This window comes from Macaca fascicularis, chromosome 4 (assembly GCF_037993035.2).
Source record: "Macaca fascicularis isolate 582-1 chromosome 4, T2T-MFA8v1.1".
NCBI classification, from domain to species: Eukaryota; Metazoa; Chordata; class Mammalia; order Primates; family Cercopithecidae; genus Macaca; species Macaca fascicularis.
In genome coordinates, this window is record NC_088378.1 from 105,200,295 (window position 1) to 105,226,519 (window position 26,225).

General features: G+C 34.1%; 1 protein-coding gene across 1 annotated transcript in view; it reads left to right on the forward strand.

The window, feature by feature from the left end:
• LMBRD1 (LMBR1 domain containing 1) overlaps positions 1-26,225 on the forward strand; it is a 130,354-nt gene that overhangs the window by 79,876 nt on the left and 24,253 nt on the right. Inside the window, exons 9-13 of the mRNA XM_045391092.3 lie at positions 4,205-4,357; positions 22,795-22,859; positions 23,200-23,302; positions 23,875-23,979; positions 25,562-25,711. Of these exons, the coding sequence (XP_045247027.1) occupies positions 4,205-4,357; positions 22,795-22,859; positions 23,200-23,302; positions 23,875-23,979; positions 25,562-25,711 (576 nt within the window). The remainder of the gene's footprint in view (positions 1-4,204; positions 4,358-22,794; positions 22,860-23,199; positions 23,303-23,874; positions 23,980-25,561; positions 25,712-26,225) is intronic.

Consider the following 26,225-nt stretch of genomic DNA (forward strand, 5'->3'; position numbering starts at 1 on the left):
CCCAACTACTTGGGAGACTGAGTTGGGACGATCACTTGAGTCCAGGAAGTTGCGGCTGCAGTGATTCATGATCGTGCCATTGCACTTCAGCCTGGATGATGGAGCAAGACCCTTTAAAAAAAAATAGCAATTCAAAACCTGTGCTATAGTAAGAGAATATTTCATAATCATCAGATTAGGCTTATCTCAGAAATGCAAGCATGATACATCAGAAAATACATTAAAGTAGTTTAACATATTGAGATTAAATGTGAAATATAAACATCTTAGTAGATGTTAGAGTATTTTCTAAAAGTTAATTTGTAGTTACAAATTTTAATAAAGTCTTTTCAAAATAAAGATAAGAAAATATGGAAAGGAAACCTCTAATAAGCACAATACTTAATAGTGAAAGAATAGAAACATTCCCATTAACATCAAATATAGGAGTAATGTTAGTATCCTTGTTACTTTTAGCATATTTCTGGCAATCTGAGTCAAATAAGAAATAATTTAGAATTTACATGTAAGCATGGAGAGGAGAGGGGGAAAAGGAAAATAACTTTTTTTGTTGGCAAATATCATCTACCATGATAATCTAAAATAACTGACAAACTAATAGAACTAATAAGAGTTTATCATGGTGCCTAGATGTAAACATAACAAGCATTAATTAGTTGGAAGATGTAATAGAAAATAATCCCATTCACAATAGCCACAAACTGTAAAATAATAAATGTCAAGAACAACTCAATATATTTTTTTAAAATTCTTTGGACCTCTTTTAAATTTTTATCTGTGTCAAATTTTTATCAGAATTTGGGGATTAGACTGTTTGTGAGTATATAAAATATACAACTTTCTAAAGAATATTGAATGTCATGACATGTGCCTGTACATACACATACACACCTTTTAATAATTAAAGTTTAACAGTTTACCTCTAGGAAATTATCCTACTGAATTGTTTGTACCTAAGTATATAAGGATGTTTATGGCACATTGTTAATGACCCTCAACAAAAATTAAAAAAGGAAATAATCTACATGTTCAAAAGAAGTTATTTGTTAAATCTAGATACCATCTTGTAATGTGCAGTAGTGAAAAGGAATGAGATATATTTATAAATCTGTATATAGCTTGAAGAATATGTCATGTAAAATCCGACTATCTCAGTTCAAAATCTAGCTCTACTGATTGTGCACATAACATCTGTAGGCCTTTTTTGCTCATTTAATAAATGAATGTAATACTATTATCTGCCTCAAAGAGTTATTCAGAAGATGTACAAAAATAAATACAAAAAGAGAAGACCAGTTTTATGCACAAGAAAGGTGCTCAAGACACTTCTCAAAAGAAGACATACATGTGGCCAAATAATCATACGAAAAAAGCTCAACATCATTGATCACTAGAGAAATGCAAATAAAAACCACAGTGAGATACAATCTCACACCAGTCAGAATGGCTGTTATTAAAAAGTCAAAAAATAACAGATGCCAGTAAGATTGCTGAGAAAAGAGAACCCTTATACACTGTTGGTAGAAGTGCAGATTAGTTCAACCATTGTGGAAAGTAGTATGGCGATTCCTCAAAGAACTAAAAGTAGGACTACCATCCAACCCCAGCAATCCCATTAGTGGGTATATACCCAGAGGAATATAAAGCATTCTGCGATAAAGACGCATGCACGCAAATGTTCATTGCAGCACTGTTCACAGTAGCAAAGACATGGAATCAACCTAAATGCCCGTCAATGATAGACTGCATAAAGAAAATGTGGTACATATACACCATGGAATAGTATGCAGCCATAAAAAAAATGAGATCATGTCCCTTGCAGGGACATGGAGAGAGCTGGAGGCCATTATCCTTAGCAAACTAACACATGAACAGAAAATCTAGTACTACATGTCCTCACAAGTGGAAGCTAAATGTCGAGAACACATGGACACAAAGAGGGGAACGGTGCACACTAGGGCCTACTGGAGGGCAGAGGGTGGAAGGAGGGAGAAGATCAGAAAAAATAACTAATGGCTACTAGACTTAATACCTGGGAGATGAAATAATCTGTACAACAAATCCCCATGACACACATTTACCTGTGTAACAAACCTGCACATCCTGCACATGTACCTCTGAACTTAAAAGTTAAAAAAAGGTTTTCAAGAAATGTTAGCTATTATGTATAACAAGAAATCATAAATACTTTTGTATATGTGTACTTTCTGTGTGTGTGTGTGTGTGCGTGTGTGTCTAAACAGAAAATTTGCCGAAGGATATTTAGCAGCTTAACAGTAAAAAACGTAGGAAAGGGGAATGGTAATATGGTAATTGTAGACAGTGAGACAGTGTGAAGGGAAGCTTTCGTGTTTTACTTTTTTTTCTTAACCAGGGGTTTGTTATACCCTTTAACTACATTTTAACCTGTATAACTACATTTTTTCTTTCAAATGAGATAGATGTTCACTGCTGAGTTTACATCTTAGTATTTGTTTCTCTGATCAAATTATTCTTATAAGATCCGGCCACTGTACTCCAGCCTGGGTGACAGAGCGAGTCTCAAAAAAAAAAAAAAAAAAAATGATTCTTATATTCGTTTAGTCAATTGGCAATGCAGAATGGAAATTCATCCCTCATTCCACTGAAGCATTCACCAAGTAGGCAGATAACTTGGGTTTGTTTCAAGTGGATCCTTAAATCAGTTTACTAATTTTTTTTTCTTTTTTCTAAAATAGTGAACACCAGCATTGAGACAAAATTACTTCATTTTTAGTATCCTTTTGATACGGTAATGGGAATTTTGGGGAAAATTGTTATGGTTAAGATAAAAAGTGCAAAATCCTTCTCATACACACTTGAAGTATTATTACCTGGATTTATCCTCCAGAAGGGAGTGTTCATTTTATTCCTCTGATCTCAGAAAATCCCTCTTAGTTTTCATTGTCTGGGATCCAGTGATAATACCCAATGTACTTAGAGGAATGAAATATAGTCTGTAGTATGTAATGTGTGGTCTCTGGACTAGTAGCATCTGTATCTCCTGGAAATTTGGTAGAAATTCAAATTCTAGGCCCCACCCAAGACCTACCAAATCATATCCTTTGGGGATAGGGCCTAGAAATCTGTATTTAACAAACTTTCCAAGTGATTCTTATGCATAAAGTTTGACAAGCAATAAGATAAGGCGTGGAAGAGGATGATTGGTTCCAGAAGGTCATAGTGATGCCGATGTATAAAGAGATTGTTGTAACTGTGTAAATCTCTTTATTAAATGTTACCTAGGTATTCTCTGCATTATATTTATGATTTCAAATTGAGGCTGCACTAGGATATATGGGAGAGCAATATGTTGTGTATCTGCTAGGAACCTATTTAAACCTTAATAGGAATATTAAAGACATTCTAATACTTAATGTATCTGCATTTTAAAAATATAATCCTATACAAATATTTTTATTGTTCCTGCTGATAAAAACAATTTTATATTTTACCTTTTCTGTATTTAATAGCTGTTTTATTTTTTGTACCCAATTAAAGACAGGAGCAGGAGAGTTCAGTGGGAAAGTGTATCTATGAGATATGATGAGAAAGGTTACAGAAAGGCTCATGGTTACAGAAAGTATCATGTAAAAATAGATGGAAATTATCTGTCAGATAGGTTGGCCAAAGAAAGTTTGACTCATTTGCCAGAGTACTTGGAAAACAAGGAAGTATCAATTGTTAGCAATTGTTACAAAAACCTCTCCATGCCATCTGTACTTGTGTTGCTTCATTCTGCTAGCATTTGAATTGGGCTGAGAGGCATCAGTTCAGGTAACATAACCACTTGACTAAAGAGAGGGAAGGGGCAGAGCCAAATCTATTAAAATAAGTGATACAGTGAGTTTGGAGAGGAGGGAGAATCATTTAGCAAAGTACATAGTAGTTAACACTTCTTATCAAATACACTTTTTGTGGAATGTTTTTACAAATGGTTATCTCTCTCCACATAACTACCGTGTATCGGGATCAAGAGGAAGGTAGGCATAAATGTACACACATCCACATTTTTATGCTGACCTTGGTTATCTTATGTTTATTGCAGTTATACGATTTTTTAGTTTGTAAATTTGCCTAAACAGTGTCCATCCTGAAAAAGTTTTGTCACCTGATCTGCTAAATCTGCTGGGTACTTTATTAAGATGTTAATGGTAAAACTTTTGTTTTGTTCCGTCATTTGCAGAGCAAAGATGGTCGACCTTTGCCAGCAAGGGATAAACGCGCCTTAAAACAGTTTGAAGAAAGGTTACGAACACTTAAGAAGAGAGAGAGGCATTTAGAATTCATTGAAAACAGCTGGTGGACAAAATTTTGTGGTGCTCTGCGTCCCCTGAAGGTAAATTAAATTTTCAAAAATTATACTGTCACTCTTCTCCCAAGTTTATGTAGTATCTCTTGGAGAGATTGAGCTCTCCTTTTGAAGCATTACAGCATGGTACTTAAAAATGGATTTGGGAGTTTAATCTGGTTTTAAATCACAGCTCTCTTTGGTAGTTTGGGCAAGGTGCATAACCTTTCTGAACAATGTATTACAACAATTGTTGAGAAATAAAAATAAAAATATAGGTAAGTATTGCAATATGCTGCTAGCATATTCTTCAAGTTTATACTTTCCTATAAGTAGATCTGTGACTCATGTTAGAGCTTAGAAGCCTATGCTTTCTCCTGGTAGATTTACAGTTTCAGGTATTATGTTTAAGTGTTTAGTCTATTTTGATTTGGTTTTTGTGTATGATTTAAAATGAGGGCCCAGTTTCATTCTGTTGGCATGGAGTTCATTTTTTCCAGCACTATGTTGGATTGACTATCCTTTCCTTAGTATGTATTCATGGTACCTTTGTCAAAAATAAATTGACTAAGTTTGTGGATTTATTTCTAGGCGCTCTATTCTTTTCTACTGGTGTACATTTTTGTTTTCATGCCTTACCATACTGGTGTTTCCTCCCACTTTTATGGAGATCCAATTGTTTCTTTTAACACTGCACATAATTAATGAATGCAGTTTGGTGAGTTTAGACATACATATTCATTTATGTTGCTATCACCACATTCTGGGTAATGGGCATATACATCACCTCCAAAACTTTCTATATTTTCCTTTGTTGCTGTTGTTGATTTAACATTTAAAGTGAGATCCATTCTTTCTAAAATTTTCATATGTACTACATACTATTGTTGACTATAGGCCCTGTCTTTCGTGGCAGACTTGTTCATCTTGTGTAACTGCATCTTTATATCCCTTAGATGACAACTTTTCTTATCTTTTTCTGCATTCCCTGGTAGCTACTATTCTAATTTCTGTATCTATACTTTTTCCTATTTTAGGTGTCTCATATAAGAATTGTGCAGTGTCTTTCTATGTCTGACTTATTTCATTTAGCATAGTGTCTTTCAGGCTCATCCATGTTGTCACAAATGAGAGGATTCCCTTATTTTTTACAAGACTGAATAATATTCCAATTTTGTATGTGTGACATTTTCTTTATGAATTTATCCATTTGTATGGGTTGTGAAAACTGTGAGAAACAAAATGACTTTCTTTAATCTAAAAAAAAGAACACAGGAACTCTGACTTACAGTAATAGAATTTTTCTCATTGTTAGATTATGTTTCTGAAAGTATGTAAAAAGACATTATTTGGGCTGAGCGCGGTGGCTCAAGCCTGTAATCCCAGCACTTTGGGCGGCCGAGAAGGGTGGATCACGAGGTCAGGAGATCGAGACCATCCTGGCTAACACGCTGAAACCCCGTCTCTACTGAAAAAAAAATACAAAAAACTAGCTGGGCGAGGTGGCGGGCGCCTGTAGTCCCAGCTACTCGGGAGGCTGAGGCAGGAGAATGGCGTAAACCCGGGAGGCGGAGCTTGCAGTGAGCTGAGATCGGGCCACTGCACTCCAGCCTGGGCGACAGAGTGAGACTCCGTCACACACACAAAAAAAATACATTATTTGACATGGAAAATTATTATTTTCTGTTTTTGGAAACCATTGTTTGCCAGCCTTGGATTCTTGGGACTGTGGTACTTAACCTAACTACATAGAATGAATTAAGATCATTTTAATATGGCTCAGACTAAAAAGTAACAAAAACTGCTGGCCACAGACTTCTAAATATGCTCATTCTATATCTGGAAGCATTTCAAACACCAGACCTTTGTATACAGTAGCATACAAGTTGTAATTCAGAAAATTCAGTGAGTGCACTAACTTGGAGTTAGGCAAAATGAAGCTAGAAAGTGGGTTTGGGCTAAATTTTAAAAGAAGTGATTCAACATGGACAGATAGAGGGGAACAACACACACTGGGGCCTTTCAGAGGGTGGAGGGTGGGAGGAAGGAGAGGATCAGGAAAAATAACTAATGGGTTCCTTGCTTAGTACCTGGGTGATGAAATAACCTGTACAACAACCCCCATGACACAAGTTTACCTATATAACAAACCTGCGCTTGTACCTGTGAACTTAAATGTTAAAAAAAGAAAAAGAAATGGTTCAAAGAACCATTCAAAGATGAGTCAGTCAGGTTCAATTCGGATGCTGCTTTCTCCACCTTTTATAATTAGAAAGAAATGCACTAACTGCTCACCCTAAAAAGACCCTGGTTTGAAAGAGATTTTTAAAAATAGACCATAATCAGTTAGTTTTTCTATATAATCATTTTTTAAATCTTCTGTTAGAATAAATTTTTAAAACTTTACCCCAGTTTTTTTTTCCCCAAGGTGATTTGTCTTCATAGCCCTGCAAGTATGATAAAACCCTCTCCAGCTTTATTTTAATCCTAAATTGTTTTTTAGGTTTTTATAAATATTTATAATCTGGTCTCTAACATCAGCTGCCTTCTTTTAAATGTGCTGTGTTCCATTTCACCAAACATGTTTAGAAGGATTTTCAAATCAACTTTACTAAGTATACAGATTTTTACAGTGTAAGGTTTTACAGTGTAAGATTTACAGATTTTCAGTGTAAGGTTTTGTCAAATATAGATAGATAGGACATCCACATCACCTGGAAAATCTACCTCATGCCCTGTCTTGCTCCCCTGAGCTCAGACTTTAGGTAACTGTTGATGTCCCTTCTATCGTTAGAGGTCAGTTTTATGTGTTCTGGAATTTTAAATAAGTGGAATAATAGACTGTACAATCTTTTGTCTGGTGGCTTCTTTGGCATGGCACAGTTTTTGAGGTTTGCTCATGTTATTATTTAATACTTTTTTTTGCCCAGTGGTTTATTCAGTTTTATTGTTCAACAGTATTACAGTGTGTGTCTGTATCACAGTTTGTTTATTCACTCACCCCTGTTGGTGGAAATTTGGGTTGTTTCTGGTTTGAGACTATAATGAATAATACTAATATGAATATTTTTGTATAAACCTTTGTGTAGATGTGCTTTCATTCATTTCTTTTGGATAAATACTTGAGCAGAATTTCTGGATCTAATGTTTAATATGTTTAACTTTATAAGAAACTGCTGAAGTGTTTTCCAAAAGGGTTACAACCATTTTGCATTCCCATAGCAGTAAGAGATTGCCCATTGTTTCACATTCTTTTCAACTCTTACGTAGTGTCTGTAAGACTTATTCTTATGAATGTGCAGTAGCATCTTACATTTTTGCTTTGCATTTAATTAGTGATTAAATGATATTTAGCATCTTTCTGTATGCTTATTGGCTATTTTCTATAAAATGTGTGTTTCAATCTTTTGGCCATTTTCTAAATTAGGTTTTTCTGTTATGAGTGAGATACAAACATTCGTTGTATAGTCTGGATCTAGCACTTTGTCAAATTGATGTCTTGTATCGTCTCCTAGTTCATGGCAAGTTTTCTTTACGTTTTTGGTTTCTTAACACTGTAATTCAGGTGTTTCTTAAATTTTGATGAATTCCAATTTATATGCCTATTTTTGGTTCATATTTTTATGTCCTCAGAAATGTTTGTCTATCCTAAGGTAACAAACATTTTCTTCTGGAAATTTTGTAGATTTACATCTTATGCTTGGGATCATGGCCCCTTTTAAGTTACTTTTGTGCTATGGTATGACTTAAGAGTTAAGGTTCATTTTATTTTCTATGTGGATATCCAATTGTTCCAGAATAATTTTTTGTCAAGACTATCCTTTGCTCATTGACTTTCCTTGGAAGTTTTGTCAAATAAATTGATTGTAGTATAAGTGTGGGTCTGTTTCTGGAATCGCTACTCTACTCCATTGATCTATATGTCTTTATGCTAATACTTGATTACTAGAGCTTTATAATCTGCCATAAAGTTAGGTAGTATAAATTCTTCAGTTTTATTTCCCTTTTTAAAAATTGTTTTGGCTTTACCAAATCCTTTGCATTTTCATATCAATTTAAGAATCAATTTATAATTCCACAAAACATTCACTAGGCCATCTGTTGGGATTACTTTCACTCTTATAGGTAAATTTGGGGGAGAACTGATATATTCTATCCATGAACATGATATCTATTTATTTACATCTTAAATTTCTCTCAGGAATGTTTTGTAGTGTTCAATGTAGAGGTCTTACAAATATCTTGATAAATTTACCTCCAAGTATTTTTTATACTCTTGTAAATTATGTTGTTTAAGTTTTTAATATTTGTTGTTAGTATGTAGAAATTTGTCTTTGTATCTTACCCTTATATCCTGCAACCTGATTAAATTATTAGTTCTAGTACCTTCATTGTAGATTCCTTAGGAGGGTTTCTTTTGTACATGATCATATCAGCTGCTAAAAGACAGTTTTACTTCTTCCTTATAAGATTTGTAATTGCTTTTATTTCTTACTTTCCTAATTTCATTGGCAGAAACCTCCAGTACAGTTCTTCTTTATGTTAGTAAATGTGTCATTTCTGAATATTGATCTAAATTTTTACCCGTCTTTCCGTGTCTGGTCCTAAGTTAGGAATAGGGTAATAGGCATGCCTGAAGGAATCTCTAGGGGTACAAACTAGTCATTATGTAATTGAGGGTTTAACTTGTATTATGATGAGATAAACACTGCTTTTTTCCTTAAATGAGATATGAAAGTTGTTATTTATTACCTCAGGTGTTTGTGTACAATTGGTGTAATAATTCAGAAATAGAAAGCCAAATTTTCATTTAGTGTTTCTTTTCTTTTTTTGAGATGGAATTTAACTCTTGTTGCCCAGGCTGGAGTCCAATGGCGCAGTCTCTGCTCACCACAAGCTTCACCTCCCAGGTTCAAGCGGTTCTCCTGCCTCAGCCTCCCAAGTAGCTGGGATTACAGACATGCGCCACCACGCCTGGCTAATTTTGTATTTTTAGTAGAGACGGGATTTCTCCATGTTGGTTGGGCTGGTCTCGAACTCCCAACCTCAGGTGATCCGCCCGCCTCAGCCTCCCAAAGTGCTGGGTTTGCAGGCGTGAGCCACCATGCCCAGCTGATTTAGTGTTTCTTAAGCATTAACATTCAAGTCAAACTAGAGGAAGAAAGTAGATCTAGGTGCACTTGCCCTTCTATACAGCTGTCTCTGTATATGCTGAAGGTAATTTAAGATCTTTGGGAAGTTCTTGACATTAAATTTCTTAGAACTTATGTTCTATCTCAAAATTTTGTGCCAGTGTTACCTTTTATTCTCTACCATAATTCATGTTTGTCTTTTTATGAAATGAATTAAATTAAAATTTTTGCAAATGTAAAAAATTTACAATTTTTAAAATTAGTGGAGGATTTTTTTTTTCATTCCCATGAAGATGCCTGTTGATCTTGTGATTACCATGCATTTCCCTATCATATACATAACTTATTTCAGAAGCATAGGCTTTATGGTCACCTAATCCTGGGTTTGAGTCCTTGCTCTACTCCTCACCAACTATGTAACTTCTTCTTACTTAAGCTTTTTGAACCTTACTTTTCTCATTCTTAAAATGGAATTATATACCTGCCTTATTTTGTTGTGGGAATTAAATGAAATAATGTATGCAGTGCAGTTCCTTTTGACGTAAACAGCTCAGAAAATTGCAGCTGCTGCTGTTATAGTTCTATATGTAGGATTTTTCAAGTTCTTAAATCCTACCATGAAAATGAAGGGAGATAAGTTTTATGCTGAAGACAATTATAAAAATAAGCACCTAATTAGAATAAGTTAATAGCTCTTTAAAACAGCATTTATATATAATATTGAACACATTTCTAAGCATACAGTCTGATGTTCATTAAATACTTAAATAAACTCTTCCCTGACAGAAGAGTATACTTTGAGCTTATACAGCTAATTGGCCTGGGTAACTTATAGATCATTAGGTTTTAAATGTAACTTGAGATTTTACCATATATACTTCTTAGGCGTATACAGAAAATTATAAATTCATGTTTGTAATTACATTGCGTATATTTTTTAGATTTTTTATTGTGGTAAAATATATATGTCTCAATCTATGATTTGGAATATTTTTAGGTGTATATTCAATAGCTGTAAGTACATTCACAATGTTGTGCAACCATCATCACTATTCATTTTCTGATCTTTTTCAAATAGAAACAATACATTTGTTAAACGGTAATTCTCCATTCCCTAGTGATTTCTCTTCTCTCCATGTTTGCCTATTCTTGGTACCTAAAGAATACAGGAAATATAACATACACAAAATTATCTAACAGTAAGATATTATTGAGACTAAATATGTTCATAATATCAACAGATGTGAATAGACCTAACTCACCATTAGAAGAAAAATTTTAATTTTCTTCACAAAGAAGATAGATCCAATGTATGCTATTTAAAAGAGACATACCTAAAACAGTAGTTCAAAAAGACTAAAAATAAACGGGTGTTCAAAGACTTACTAGACAAATGGAAACAGTAAGGAAACAGTGATCCTATTAGACAAAATGGAATTCAAGCCAAAATATACCAATTGTAACAAAGAAGGACACATTTTGTGGTAGGTCCAGTGCTTTCTTCTTCACCTAATGATGGCCTCATCCAGGAAACCTGTGACGTTAAATGGCAAAGGAATCTTACAAATGTAATTAAGGTTGTAAATCTTAAAATACAAAGATTATCCTGGATTATTCAGGTGGGCTCAGTCTAATAACATGAACCCTTCAAAGCAGAGAACTTTCTGGACTAGAGTCAGAGAGAAGTGATAAAGGGTACATCAAAGATATTCAAAGTGTGAGAATGACTTGACTTGCCGTGACTGATTTTAAGATGGAGGGGGAAATGTGACGAGGAATGCAAGCAGCCTTAAGAAACGGAGAGATGTTCCCAAATGATAGCCAACAAAGAAATGAAAACTCCAACTCTACAACCTTAAGGAACTGAATGTCAGCCAACAATCTGAATGAGCATGAAAGTATTTCTTTCCCAGAGTCTCCAGAAGGGAACATAGCCCTACCGACACCTTGGTTTTGGGCCTGTGAGACCTCAAGCAGAGACTCCATTGAGCTGCACTGTGCACAGATAGCTGACCCACAGAAACTGAGATAATAAGTGGATGCTGTTTCAGGCCACTACGTTTGTGGTGGTGTGTCATTGGCAGCAGTAGAAAACTCACACACTTTTTAATATGAAAAGCCACAATTTAGAATGAAGGTGTAATAACTGTGGATATCTGTGTACCAATTAACACAGCAGCCACCTTGAAAGCAAAAACTCTGGGAGATTTCAGAAGATAAAGATTGAAATATAGTAGTAATAGGAGATTAACAACATACTCAGGGTAAGACATTTCAAGTGGATGAAATAGAGTAAAAATATAGAAGACCTAATAATCAGTAAGGTACAACTTACAACTTTCAAACTTTACATCTAGATAATAGAAAATAACCTTTTCTCCAAATGCACAGGGAACACAAAAGTTGATCATATATTAATTAGATCTTGAAGAAAGTATCAGGAAGTTTCAGAGAACAGATATATTGCAAACAACTTTTCTCTGATTGCAGTGCATTAAAACTAGAAATTGTAACAAAATCAATAAACTAACATACTTTTCACTTGAAAATTAACCTTATATTCAGCAACTTTTGATCAAAAAGCAAGGAGAAATATAGAATTTCTAAAAGTTAATGATAATTGAAACATATTAGAATCTGTGTGATACCTTTAAAACAGAGATCAGTCCTGGTGTGATTCCGTCCTCTGCGACTGTTCTCTTGAGCAGTGGTTGTTTATCTCCGTCTGCCTTCTCTCCCACCTAAGTGCATGCAGCCACCTGATGGAAGATTTGATGGACATGGACATGAGCCCCCTGAGGCCCCAGAGCTATCTTTTCAGTTGTGAACTAAAGGCTGACAAAGATTATCACTTTAAGGTGGATAATGATGAAAATGAGCCTAGTTATCTTTAAGAACGGTCAGTTTAGGAGCTGATGCAAAGGATGAATTGCACAACAACAGAGAAATTCATAGCCTGAAACACACTTACCAGTAAAAGTGGGAAAAAAAAAACCCCAAATGTCCAAGCAAGAAATTCCAATCCCAAAAAGCTATCAGAAGAACAAAAGGAATTACAAAGAAGAAAATAAAGATAAAGGTAGAAAGCAGTGAGGTAGGGAGAAGAAAAACAGATGAATTACAACAGTCCTCTATATCTGCAGATTCTGCATTTGCAGATTCAACCAACCATGGATTGAAAATAGAGTCTTAATTTAGTACTAATAAAGTAATGATTTCTGCATATGCATATGTTTTTATTAATAGATAGACCACTACCTAACTTCGTTAAAAGGAACTAGTGCTGCTTGGAGAAATGTCTGATTTTAGGACTGTTGCTGAGAAAGCACCTAATAAGCTTGGAGCATCTGATGCCACAACGTAAGAAGTGTTTAGAGAATAGTGGAGGGTTAATAAAAGGAACCAGTTTGTAGGGGCTCCTATTGCCTAAATCTGGGACCATTTAGGTATCAGTGATAATAACAGATGATAACTAATTGAATAAAATAAGAATTTATGAGTCTATATTGACATAAATAAAGTAAATACATTAGTAAATGATGGGGAAGGGAAAGCTCTTCCCTACAGTAGAATTTCCAACAAATAAATATAGAAACAATTAGAAAATCAGCATTTGACAAATACCACAGGAAAAAAACATATTGTTTCTGGGAAGAGGCATCAGTGGATACTCAACTTGAAGTTAAATGTTTGGTGACAACAAGATTTTGCATATTCTCAAAGTGTCTCACCACAAAACGTTAATTACAGAGGGGGAAATATTAATTGTACAATGGAGAAACCTGACTGAAACCACCTTACTACATGATTTAAGTTAAGCTCATCAGTAATGGGGCAAATAGACATGACTGTGCCACTTGATATGATGTATTGAGAAGGACTCAACACTTCTCTGTCATTTCTGCCAAAAAAGCATAATCTAAATATAATCATGAGAAAATAGACAATCCAAATTGAGAGACATTCTGCAAATTAACTTCCCTGGACTCTACAAAATATCAAGGTTGTGAAATACCTTGTTCAAGAGAAATTGATATTATATAGTAATTAAGACTTGTTAAAAAGAGAATAATTAAGGGTAACATGTTAAAATTTGGAGAATATGAGCGAAGGGTATAGTGGAATTCTTTGTATTGTTTTTGCATATGTCTGAAATTATATTAAAATAAAGTGTTTAAACTCTTAAGTTTCACTGGATCCCCTCTCTCCTCCTCTAAAAAAATTGGCTATATCCTTACCCATCTCCTTTCTTCATTGTCAAATTTTACAAACATCTGTCTCCCCGTGATGTACTTACTTCACATTGCATACCTGTATCAAAACAATTCATGTACCCCATAAATATATACACCTATGTACCCACAAAAATTTTTAAGAATAAAATAATGAAAAAACCTTTCATCAGAGAAATATTGAACTAAAGAAATTGCTCCTAATAGACAATAGGGAAAATTATAATCAAGAGCTGAGTGATACTGCATTGACAAATCATCATGAGAATCTTTGCAACTTGGAAAATAATATTTTATAGCAAGGCTGAATAACATTGATCTTCTAACTTTTTTTAACTTTATGAACTAGGGCACTTATAACATAAAAAATAGAATTCTATTTACAGAATTATTATAACTCGTTACAATGTCTTATCAAAATTTGATAATGAAAACCATGTGTCTTTACCCTTTTACCTATGAGGAAAGTCTTGAAGACTAGTCAGTTTGCTACTTAATTTGAGTTAGGGGCCTGAGATGCGCTGCTTCTCAACCATTGGAGAACTAGACGTAAAAAAGTCATATGGACTGGAGAGGAGAAAATTTAGTTTGGTTAAAACTTAAATCCAATTATCCTTTCCTAAATTCTCTTTTCAAACTCTTAACATGAGTTTGAGGCATCTTTTCATAAGAGTCATCTAATATTCTAGATGACTTTTCTAAGGCAGGGTTTCTCAAACTTTAGTGTTTGTAAAAAATTACCTGGGAATCTTGTTAAAATACAGATTATGTTTAGTTAGCACGAGATAGATCCCAAAATTCTGTATTTCTAGCAAGGTCCCAAGTGATACTGAAGGTCCATGACTACACCTTGAGTTACGAGATTCTAAGCAGCTTTACAGCAGCCACATACTTATGCTTCCTGTCCTCATTACTAGTAAAGATAAAGAAAATTAAAAGGTTTTCTTTCCTCAGGCCCTTCAATCTATCTGAAAAAAACATTATTTTTTTCTTTAAACATTCTTCACATCAGCCATTGCTCTCAGCAACAAAAGAAAGCAATACACATATTTCATAAATTTAAGGCAACATTAATAATAAAATGTGATAGTAGTCACTGTTTATTTTACATTTGTAACTTTGATTTACTCTCTACTCTTTTATTACATTTCTAGAAGTACAAATATTATTTTATGGATATAGGCAATTCACCTGTGAAACCTGATAAGAGGTGTGGCTTTCAAAAATTGACCCTATATTATTTCCTTACACACTGCCTTGAATTTTTGTTTCATTTTTGTCATGCAGCATTGAATTTTAGGATTGTCATGCAGCATTGAATTTTAGGATTGAATTGGGTTAATAAGCATCTGAAAACACAACTGATTTTGAGAAAATGATTAAAAGTGTATATTTGGGGACGGGCGCGGTGGCTCAAGCCTGTAATCCCAGCACTTTGGGAGGCCGAGACGGGTGGATCACAAGGTCAGGAGATCGAGACCATCCTGGCTAACATGGTGAAACCCCATCTCTACTAAAAAATACAAAAAACTAGCCGGGCGAGGTGACGGGCGCCTGTAGTCCCAGCTACTCGGGAGGCTGAGGCAGGAGAATGGCGTGAACCCAGTAGGCGGAGCTTGCAGTGAGCTGAGATCCGGCCACTGCACTCCAGCCTGGGCGACAGAGCGAGACTCCGTCTCAAAAAAAAAAAAAAAGTGTGTATTTGGTATAATTAATTATATTAGTAGTTGATGCTGCTTTCTAACACTAAGCAGAGTTTAACACTATGCAGAGTCTCTCAGTCTCAAGTCTTGGCACAATTAATGTTGGGGGCCCAATAATTTGTTGGGTGGGGATATAGAGGGAAGGCTCTCCTGTGCATTATAGGATGTTTAGCATATCATCTGTTGCCTCTGCCCACTTAATGCCAGTAGCAACACCCTCCTCCCCCAATATCATGATAAAATGTCTTCAGGCATTACTAAATTTCCTTTGGGAAGTAAAACAGGCCCAGTTGAGAAACACTGATTTAAATGAAAAGAATACAAGGTTTTAAATTTATGTAAAAGGGATAGTGAATAAATTTTGAGGAATAGTATGCCATTAGATAGGGACACTTTAGTCTTCTTTTTAAGTAATACAGAAATAATTTTCTGGAGAGTTGATTCATCATTGGTTTAGATAACATCATGTGTAAAGTAACACTGACAATATTTTTACTCTGACCAGAGCAATGTCTTGATATTCTTCATAGAGTACCACATATCACCTTTTATTATATTTTTTTAAAATTGCATTATTTATATCTGTTTAATACCTAGGAAAAAATTTGGTTTCTGTCCTGTTTATTCATGTCTTTAAAACAGAACATTTTGTTTTTTAAATGTTGTTTCTTCCTAACTTGATCTATAGATTCAGTGCAATTGCAGTCAAAATCCCAGCAAGTTTATTTTGTGGTTATTGAGAAACTGGTTCTAAAACTTTTTGTGGAAAGGAAAAATAACCCAGAATAGTCAGTGTAATACTGAAGAACAAAGTTGGAGGTCTGACACTACCCAAGTTTTAGCCTTCCTATAAAGCTACAGTAATCAAGACAACATGGTATTGGTGGAAGACTAGACACCACTAGATCAATGGAACATAATTGGCCAGGTGCGGTGGCTCACGCCTGTAATCCCAGCACTTTGGGAGGCTGAGGAGGGTGGATCACGAGGTCAGGAGATCGAGACCATCCTGGCCAACATGGTGAAACCCTGTCTCTACTAAAAATACAAAAAAAATTAGCCGGACTTGGTGGCAGGCACCTGTAGTCCCAGCTAACTCGGGAGGCTGAGGCAGGAGAACGGCGTGAACCCGGGACGCGGAGCTTGCAGTGAGCCGAGATCGTGCCAGGACACCCCAGCCTGGGCAACAGAGCGAGACTCCGTCTCAAGAAAAAAAAAAAAAAAGGAACAGAATAGAGAGCCCAGAAATAAACAGATACAAAGGTAGCCAACTGGTCTTTGACAAAGGAGCAAAGGCAGTTCATTGGATAAAGAATAGTCTTTTCAACAAATGGAGCAATAATAATTGGATGTCTATATGCAAAAACAGTGGATCTTTTTTGCATATAGATATCCAATTATTGCTTTCACAAAATTAAATCATCTTTCACAAAAATTAAAATATATTTTAGACCTCATTGTAAAAACAAAACCATAAAACTTCTAGAAAATAACATAGAAGGAAATCTATGTGACCTTAGGTTTGGCAATGAGTTTTTAAATACAACACCAAAAGCACTATCCATGAAAAAAAAATGTATAAGTTGGAATTTACTCATATTAAAAACTTCTGCTCTGTAAAAGATACTGTTAAAAGAATGATAAGACAAGTCACAGACTAGAAGAAAATATTTGCACAGTCCATATCTTGATAAAGGACTTGTGTCTAAAATATACAAAGAATTCTTAAAACTCACCAATAAGAAAACCAGCAATGCAATTAAAAAACGAGCAAAAGTTCTGAGCAAATACCCCACAGAAGAAAAGACACAGATGGCAAATAAGCATATGAAAAGATACTCAACATCATGTATCATTAGGGAATTGCAGTTGAAACCATGAGATGCCACTTCATGCTTATTAGAATGATTAATATCCAAAAAGGATATTGACATTACCAATTGCTAGCAAAGATACAAAGCAACAGGAACTACTTACTCATTGTGGTGGCGGGCGCCTGTAGTCTCAGCTACTTGGGAGGCTGAGGCGGGAGAATGGCGTGAACCCGGGAGGCGGAGCTTGCAGTGAGCCGAGATCATGCCACTGCACTCCAGCCTGGGAGACACAGCGAGACTCCGTCTCAAAAAAAAAAAAAAAAAAAAAAAGAAAGAAAAGCTATCAACTCACAAAGAGAAATAGAGGAAATCTTAAATACACATTGCTAAGCGAAAGAAGCAAAAGAAGCCAGTCTACAGAGGCTGCATACTCTGATTCCAACTATATGATATTCTGGAAGAGGCAAAACTGTAGAGATAATGAAAAGATGAGTGGCTGTGAGGGATTTGAGGTGAGGTAGGATAAATAAGTGAAGCACAGGGTATTTTAGGCCAGTTAAACTATTATGTTTGATGCCCTGATGGTAGATACATGACAGTATCCATTTGTCAAAGCCCATAGAATATAAAATGTGAACCTTAATGTGAACTATGGACTTTAATAATAATACATCAATATTGTTTCATCAATTTTAACATATGTACCACACAAGTGAAAGACGTTAATAATAAGAAGACTGTAAGGGAGAGGGATAAGTAAGAACTTCAGTACTATCACCTTAATTTTTCTGTAAACCTAACAGTTTCCTTAAAAATAAAGTCTACTAATTTTTTTAAAAATCATATTTGTCATACTGTTGCTTCTAATAACCACATTGTGAAAACAATCATTGTTCAACAGGAGACTGGCTTAATTGTTATCTCCATTTTAGAAAGTACTGTAGAGCCATTGAAATGAATAGGAGCACTATATCTTTCTTTACAAATAAATCATATCTTGAACAGTCCTTTACAGTGTTCATCATGTGTTGTATTTTAACTGAAACTAATGTTAAGTTTGTAAATATTGTGGTAGGTACTCTTTTGGTTAATATTGTGTGAGAGTGCGCATGCACCATTTCTGGAATGATTCGTAGGAACCTATTAATGATAATTACCACTGAGGAGTGAAACTGGAGACTAGTGAATACAAGTGAGACTTATCCTTTAATTTTTTAGCCAAGCTTTGTTTTTAATTTTAAATTGTAATAGTGTTTTTAAAGATGTCCTTCTCTTCTACCCCCATTTGATAGTGGATTTTTCCTTTATTGAGACCTGTATCACAACTTCGTATATTTTCTGTCTCCCTTGCATCCTCTTTGTTTTATTCAAGCTAGCCTTACCCATTCCATATGTTTGCTTTGTATATATTTTCTTACCCGGATTATTAAGATCCAACCAGACTTTTTTTTTCTCTCTCTCTGCTGTTATTTACACATGTATTTAACAGACCGTGTTCAATATATTTGTCTTAGTTTGTGCTGCTATATTAAAAAATAAAATAGAACTCATAGACTGAGGGGCTTAAACTGTCAGCCCAACCTTTTTGGCACCAGGGGCTAGTTTCAGAAGAGAATTTTTCTGCCGACTGGAGTGGGGATGGTTTTGGCATGATTCAAATGCATTACATTCATCATTAGATTCTCATATGGAGTGTGCAACCTAGATCCCTCGTATGCACAGTTCACGAAACGGCTTATGCTCCTGTTAGAATCTCATGCTGCCACTGATCTGACAGGAGGTGGAGCTCAGGTGGTGTTGCTTGCTCACCTGCCGCTCATCTCCTGCTGTGTGGCCAGGCCATGGACTGGTACTTGTCCAGGGCCCCGGGGGCTGGGGACCCCTGGCTTAAAGAACAGACATTTATTGCTCTGGAGACTGGAAAGTTCAAGATAAAGTTGCTAGCAGATTTGATGGCCATATTCTTGCTCTGTCCTTTCGTGGCAGAAAGAGAGCTAGTTCTGGTCTCTTCTCTTCTTATAAGGACACTAATTTCATCATCAGGGCCTCATCTTCATAAACTCGTCCAATTGAATTACCTCCCAAAGACCCTACCTCCAAAACCATCACATCGGGGTTAGTACTCCAACATACAAATTTTGGAGTGTGTGGAGACACAAATAATCAGTTCATAATAATAATATAGGTTCAAAAATCCTCAGCCAAAATCCTTGGATCAAACGTAGTATAAAATTTAGAATTTTTCATTTTTCAGAATATATGTATATATTACATATTAAATAATACCCTCTGAAAGAACCCAGAGCAGCAGCCCTCTTACCCTCTTTTGAGCACATTAATAGTTCTGCAGTGAATATATATTAATAAATATTCACAGTTAGTTACTTTTAAAAGACCCATGTTAGTTTAAGCGAGATTTAATCAACAAATGAGTTAGGAAAAAAAATTTGATTTCTAGAACATTTTAGATTTCAGAATTACGGATAAGTGATTACAGACCTATGTAATGTTTTTTTTCATTTGAGACATAATTTACCATGAAATTCACCCTTTTAAAGTGTATATTGCAGTGATTTTTAGTATATTCACAAGATTGTGCAGCTATCACCATCTAATGTCAGAAAATTTTATTCCCTTAACAAAAAAACCTGTACCCATGAGCAGTCTGCCCCATTCTCCCAGTCCGTGGCAATGACTGATCTTTCTATCTCTATGGATTTGTCTTTTCTAGACATTTCATATAAATGGAATCATTCAATATGTAGTATTTTCTGTCTTCATTTAGCATAAATGTTTTTAATGATTCATTCATGTGCATATAGCATTATTTCATTCTTTTTTATGGCTGAATAATATTCCATTGTATGGATATACCACATTTTGTTTATCAGTTTATCAACTCATGGACATTTGGGTTTTCATTTTTTAGTATTATGAAAAATGCTGCTGTGAACATTTGTACACAAATTTTTGTGTGGATAGATGTCTTCAGTTCTGTTTGGTATATACCAAAGACTGGAATTGCTGGGTGATACGATAACTATATTTAACTTTTTGAGGAATTGTCAAGGCTGTTTTTTAAAGCATCTACACCATTTTACATTCCCACCGAACTCTATGAGAGTTCCTATTTCTCCATAGCCTTATAAACACTTGTTAATTTTTTTTTGTTTATAGACATCCTAGTGAGCATGAAGTAGTTTGGCTCACATTTCTCTGGTTCACATTGTGGGTTTGATTTGTATTTCTCTAGTGAATGATATTAAGCATCTTTTCAGGTACTTATTGGCCAGTTGTATATTTCCTTTAAAGAAATACATACTCAGATCCTTTGCCCATTTTTCAATTGGATTGTATTCTTCTTCTTAAGGTGTAGGAGTTCTTTATATTCACAAAACAAATATTTTCTCCTATTCCGTGGGTTGGTTTTTCACTTTGCTGATAGTATCTTTTGAAGCAAGAGAATTTTTAATTTAGATGAAGTCCAATTTTTTTTCTGTTGCTTGTGCTTTAGGTATCTTATCTAGAAAATCATAGCCTAATCCAAAGGTCACAAAGAGTTACACCTGTTTTCTGTTAAGGGTTTTTATAGTTTATTAGCTCTTACATTTGGGTCTTTGGTCCGGTTTGAATTTTTATATGGTGTGAGGTAAGGATACAAGTTCTTTTGTATGTGGGTATCTACTTGTCCCAGTACTATTTGTTAAAAAGGCTCTTCTTTCCCCATTGATTTTTCTTGTAATCTGCTTTTACAGAGGAGAAAATGTTCAGAAGTTCTTATTCTGTTTTTATTGACGTTACCTCTATAGTTTAATTTTTATTTCAAAATTGGCATTATAGCTAGAGCATAATATGTAGCATTTAGGTCACCCCAATGTGGTCATCACTGATATGATTCTGTAACTACTAATTTAAGTTCTAGTATTTAAATATGTATAGTTTTCTTGGTCTTTATAAAGTATTTATATTTTTTACATTTGTTCTGTATTCTGTTAAGTCACTGATTAAGCAGTCTAACTCTGGGTCAGTCATCTCTACAGATTGGGAAGATAGCTAAGAGGGTTGTTTTTTTTTTTTTTTTTTTTTTTTTTGCCAAAATGGACATCAAAGGAAGGGAATCTTAACTTCAAATCCTGTTTCCATATCATGTTCTCCTACTACTAATTGGCACTTGGTAGTTATACTGCCTCATGCTACAAACTATTTTTTGTTAACAGCTATTAGGAAGGAATGTTTTTCACTTGAGAATCCTAAGTATAAGTCTGTCTTGCCTTTCGGTTCACCACAGTACCAAATATAGATGCCTGAATCTAGTAGAAAAAAAAGATTAACTCCTTTATACCCTCTACTAATGAACATTTGTTACTATAAAGGAGTCACTTCAAAATCTTTTGCAATGAAACCCTTTTTAAATAATGAATTCTCTTGCAGAATCCCAGCATGAAAAATAGTACATGCAATATCACTCTGTTTTCAAGAGATGACTATAGCCTTCTTGGTCCCCTCTCGTTGTCAACTCTGTCCTTCCCAGTGAACCCCAAAGGCACCCTGCCATAACTGAAGAATTCCCCAGAGTGCAGGTCTAAAATTACTTCCAAAAATCATCTTTTCAGGCTAGGTAGGTTCATGCATTACTTCTTTTATTCTCTCAGGATTCTAAAATTTACTTCAACAGTCATGTGAAATAAGATGAAAAAATCTCCCTGCCATTCATGATTTTATAACATTCATTGATCTCTTTATATCAATTCCAGTTAAAGGAGGAGCCCCACACACTTAACTGTGCTTACTGGGACTCTTCTTTTTGGGTCTGGTCTTGACAACTCTTTAGCCCAGTTGTCCCTGGAACTTGGGGAAGATTTTGGGGGAAAAAGAGCTTAGGTTTTTCTTAACATAGATTTCACCCCTTTTATACTCTGAAACTTTTCATTAGAAACTCAGTTATAATATTTTTCTTCCTCTTTTTCTACCAGCTTTAATATAAAGTTCATACAATTGGGAGAAATGTGTTCCGCTACTTAAAGTGCTTAGGACGTTTTTCCACAGAAACATTGTTTTACATGACAATTTTTTCAGTGTTGTTAGTACTCTGTTTCAGGAATAGTATCACTTGTACAGGCTTTTTGGATTGTAATACAATTTAACCACTATATATATCATTTATATATATTATTACTTCTATGGGAAAATGTTCTAAATTTTCTATTTTAACTAACAGGGTAATATAGCCTGCATTTCATGGTTTTGGGGTGTGTGTGTGTGTCTGTTAGTCATAATGTACTTTTCAGTCAACATTAAAGTCTCATTTCAGTGTAGTGGAATAAAAACTTTGTATTTGGTCTAACAAAGAGTTTCATTTGTTTACTTATTAGTGAAGACTTTTCAAATGCTTTATCTCTTTTATGTACATGTTCTCAATCAAATAGTCTCATAATGAAAATTCAGGTATAAATGCCTGGAATTGTATACTAAATTAAAATGTATCTTAGATTGTTTTTGTTAGATCTTTGTCATATTCTAGCAACTTATATTGAATATAATGGTTTTGTGCTTTTAATATCAACTTTTAGAACTATATTTTAATGAATATATTTTTGCTTTTAGATCATCTGGGGAATATTTTTCATCTTAGTTGCATTACTGTTTGTAATTTCTCTCTTCTTGTCAAAGTAAGTACAGTAGACACATTTTCTAAAGCACTTATGCAAATTCTGTGATAATATACATTTTGTTGCTGAATGCCATTAGTGTAGGCTATTCATCTTAAGTAGTTTTCTTACTTGAAGTGTTCTATAGCATTAACTCAGAGAATGGCTAAAACGTCCAATAATAGAATGTTTCTTTATTCTCCATCAATTGAACAATAGCTGTGAGATATTTAAGTGAGATTTAATTTGTTATCCATTGTTTTCTTTGATTTAGATGTATTTGCATGCTTAAATTATGATTTTTTTCTAAATTTGCTGAAAATTTGGTAGTATAACATAAATTTCATTATAATTTTTTTAGTTTAGATAAAGCTCTTCATTCAGCTGGAATAGATTCTGGTTTCATAATTTTTGGAGCAAACCTGAGTAATCCACTGAATATGCTTTTGCCTTTACTACAAACAGTAAGTAAAATATCAATCATTTTATACTGTAGCTGCTAGAGTATAAAATGCTAGAGTCTAGCAAACATTCTGACATCCTGTTCCACATAAAATTATTATGCTAAAAACCTATTAATAGTTTGACATATGCTTATGTTATTTTCTAGTTTTACTTTTTATTTGCCTGTAGTTTATACATTGACATGTTGCTTTAAATATTATTATATTGATATATTCCTAGACTTTTATGTTATACATAATTTGACTTGGGATATATTACATAACATGAGGTGACCCTCTCCAAATTATTTTTGGTATTAATATTTAATCGAGTCTTTTATCTCATCAATAAATGCAATTTTAGTTTAATTTGCTTTAGGATTTTTCTTAGTATAATGGTATTAAAAATTTTGGTAATAGTTTGGTACTTGTTTGTTTTTTGAGGATTTTTTTTTAAACACAGTAGCCTAATTTAAATCAAGGTTGATATTGTAAATATTTGCCAAATGGGAATAATGTTTTTAGTTTACTTTATATGACTGTTAGAGTGCTTATAGTTTGTATGTTAAATTTAATTTCATCTTTTTTTTCAGGTTTTCCCTCTTGATTATATTCTTATAACAATTATTATTATGTACTTTATTTTTACTTCAATGGCAGGAATTCGAAATATTGGCATATGGTTCTTTTGGATTAGAGTAAGTATATATTACAGTATTTTTTTCTCATTTTGTGTGTAATCTCCATTATTGCAAATTATCTTAGATTTAGAATATAGTAGCTGTATCTTTATACCACAAGTGAGAGAAATACTAGCCTTTTCACTTCATGTTGACATAAGAGTACTTTTTATCTAGAGCAGTGGTTCTTAAACGGGGTGATTTTGCCCCCCCGGAAACATTTGGCAATATCTAGAGATATTTTTAGTTGTTACAATTGGGGAGTGCTAGTGGCATGTATTGGGTAGGGGCCAGAGATTCTATTAAAAATCCTGTAGTGCATAGGGCAGACTTATCTAGCCTAAAATGTCAGTAGTTCCATGGTTGAGAAACCCTGGTCCAAAAGTTATATTATTTCTTAGTAGAAACACATTTGAATATAATAGATACACTGAAGCTCAAAAGATAGCCCTCCCTATTAGTAAAGATTACCGTATCATTGGTTATTTTCTTCAAATGCTTATTTTGCGTAAATTAACAATTTTAAAATGAAGCTGTATCAGATAGACACTACTTCCACTACTGTGGGTAGTGACACTACTTCCACTACTTTTACCCACTACTGTGGGTAAAAGAGATCTCAGTTAAATAGTGGCTTGAACTAATGAAAGATTTCTTGCTATGGAAAAAAGAAGCTAGTATTGCTTCAGTAGCTCAAAAAGTCGGATCCAATATCTCTATAATTCTTCGAGTATCTCTGTCATGATTGTAGTATGGCTGCTGCAGTTCCTTTTATCCTGTTCATATTCTGTGAAGAAAAAGGTAGTTAGGAGAAAGGGGTATACAATTATATCAATAAAACAAGACTTTTACAGAAATCCCTAACAGACTTCTGCTTTGCTTTTCATGTTTAGTATTTTATCACATGGCCACTACTGGCTATGAAAGAACCTGGGAAATGTAAATTTATAAATGGTCTTATTGTCATCCCATCTGGAATTGGAGTCTGTACTACAATCTAGTAATAAAACGGGGAGGTGATACCTAAGTTGCTAAAATAAAAGCATGCTATGGTATTGAAATGAAGCAAGTTACCTGGTTCCTTATATTTCTGTTACCATGTATTTTCATTTCCCTTTAGTATAGATAAATGTGAAAAGCCCTTTAGTAAGATTATCAGAATTTTTCATAAACTAATTTTTATAGCAAAGTATAAGGATGTCATGAGTTTTTCATAGAAATGGATGTTTATAAACACATGACATTGTCTATTCTTATACAGTATTATATAAAAAGTTATATAAAACCATAGTATATTACTGATACTTATAGTTTAAATTCATAGTTCTAATCTTTAGATAGAACTAGAGGTAGTTTACAATTAGCTCCATGAATTTCTAACAGATACTGTTACACAGTAAGTTTAGAAGATTTCTTTGGAAATAGACCATATGAATTATCTTAAAATTATTTGGGATGATTAAGAATTTTTAGTATTTACTTTGGAAGAAAAATAATGGTTGACTGAACTGTGTAAATCATTTCCCATAACACAAGAACAGTATTTAATGCTTTACAAATGAAATATTTTGCTGAAATTTTGTCACTCTTTTCTTTCCAGTTATATAAAATCAGAAGAGGTAGAACCAGGCCCCAAGCACTCCTTTTTCTCTGCATGATACTTCTGCTTATTGTCCTTCACACTAGCTATATGATTTATAGTCTTGCTCCCCAATATGTTATGTATGGAAGCCAAAATTACTTAATAGAGGTAAGTGAAATACTTAAAACTTGATTATTTTGATATTTTAAAGATAGTGATATTTAAAATCAAATTTTAATTGTGATGGTTAGCATATTAGCTTATCAGATTAAATTTAATATTGCTCAAACTGGTTTTTTATTTCTATTTTTAGCGTGTTTATATTTGTTTCATACTGTTGTTTTTTTGAAACAACACACAGAATTTCATTACAATAGTTCCTTAAATGGGCCCTGTGATGCTAAGCTACTGAGCTTTACGTTAGTACTTCATTAAAACTCATAATACTTCCTCTAAAATAACATTTTAACTAATTTTAATAATGTGGCTCCCAAAGAACATTTTGGTGAGCACAGCATGTCCGTTCATTGGCACTATGAATCCCCTAGAAGAGGCTTTATAAATGTTTTATATGTAGATAACTATACATTCTTTTAACGTGATAGGTATCCTCATATGCTGATTTATTGATGTTGTTGAGCTCTCAAAAGCCACTTGTGACTTTTAGTTTTAATAGAACAGT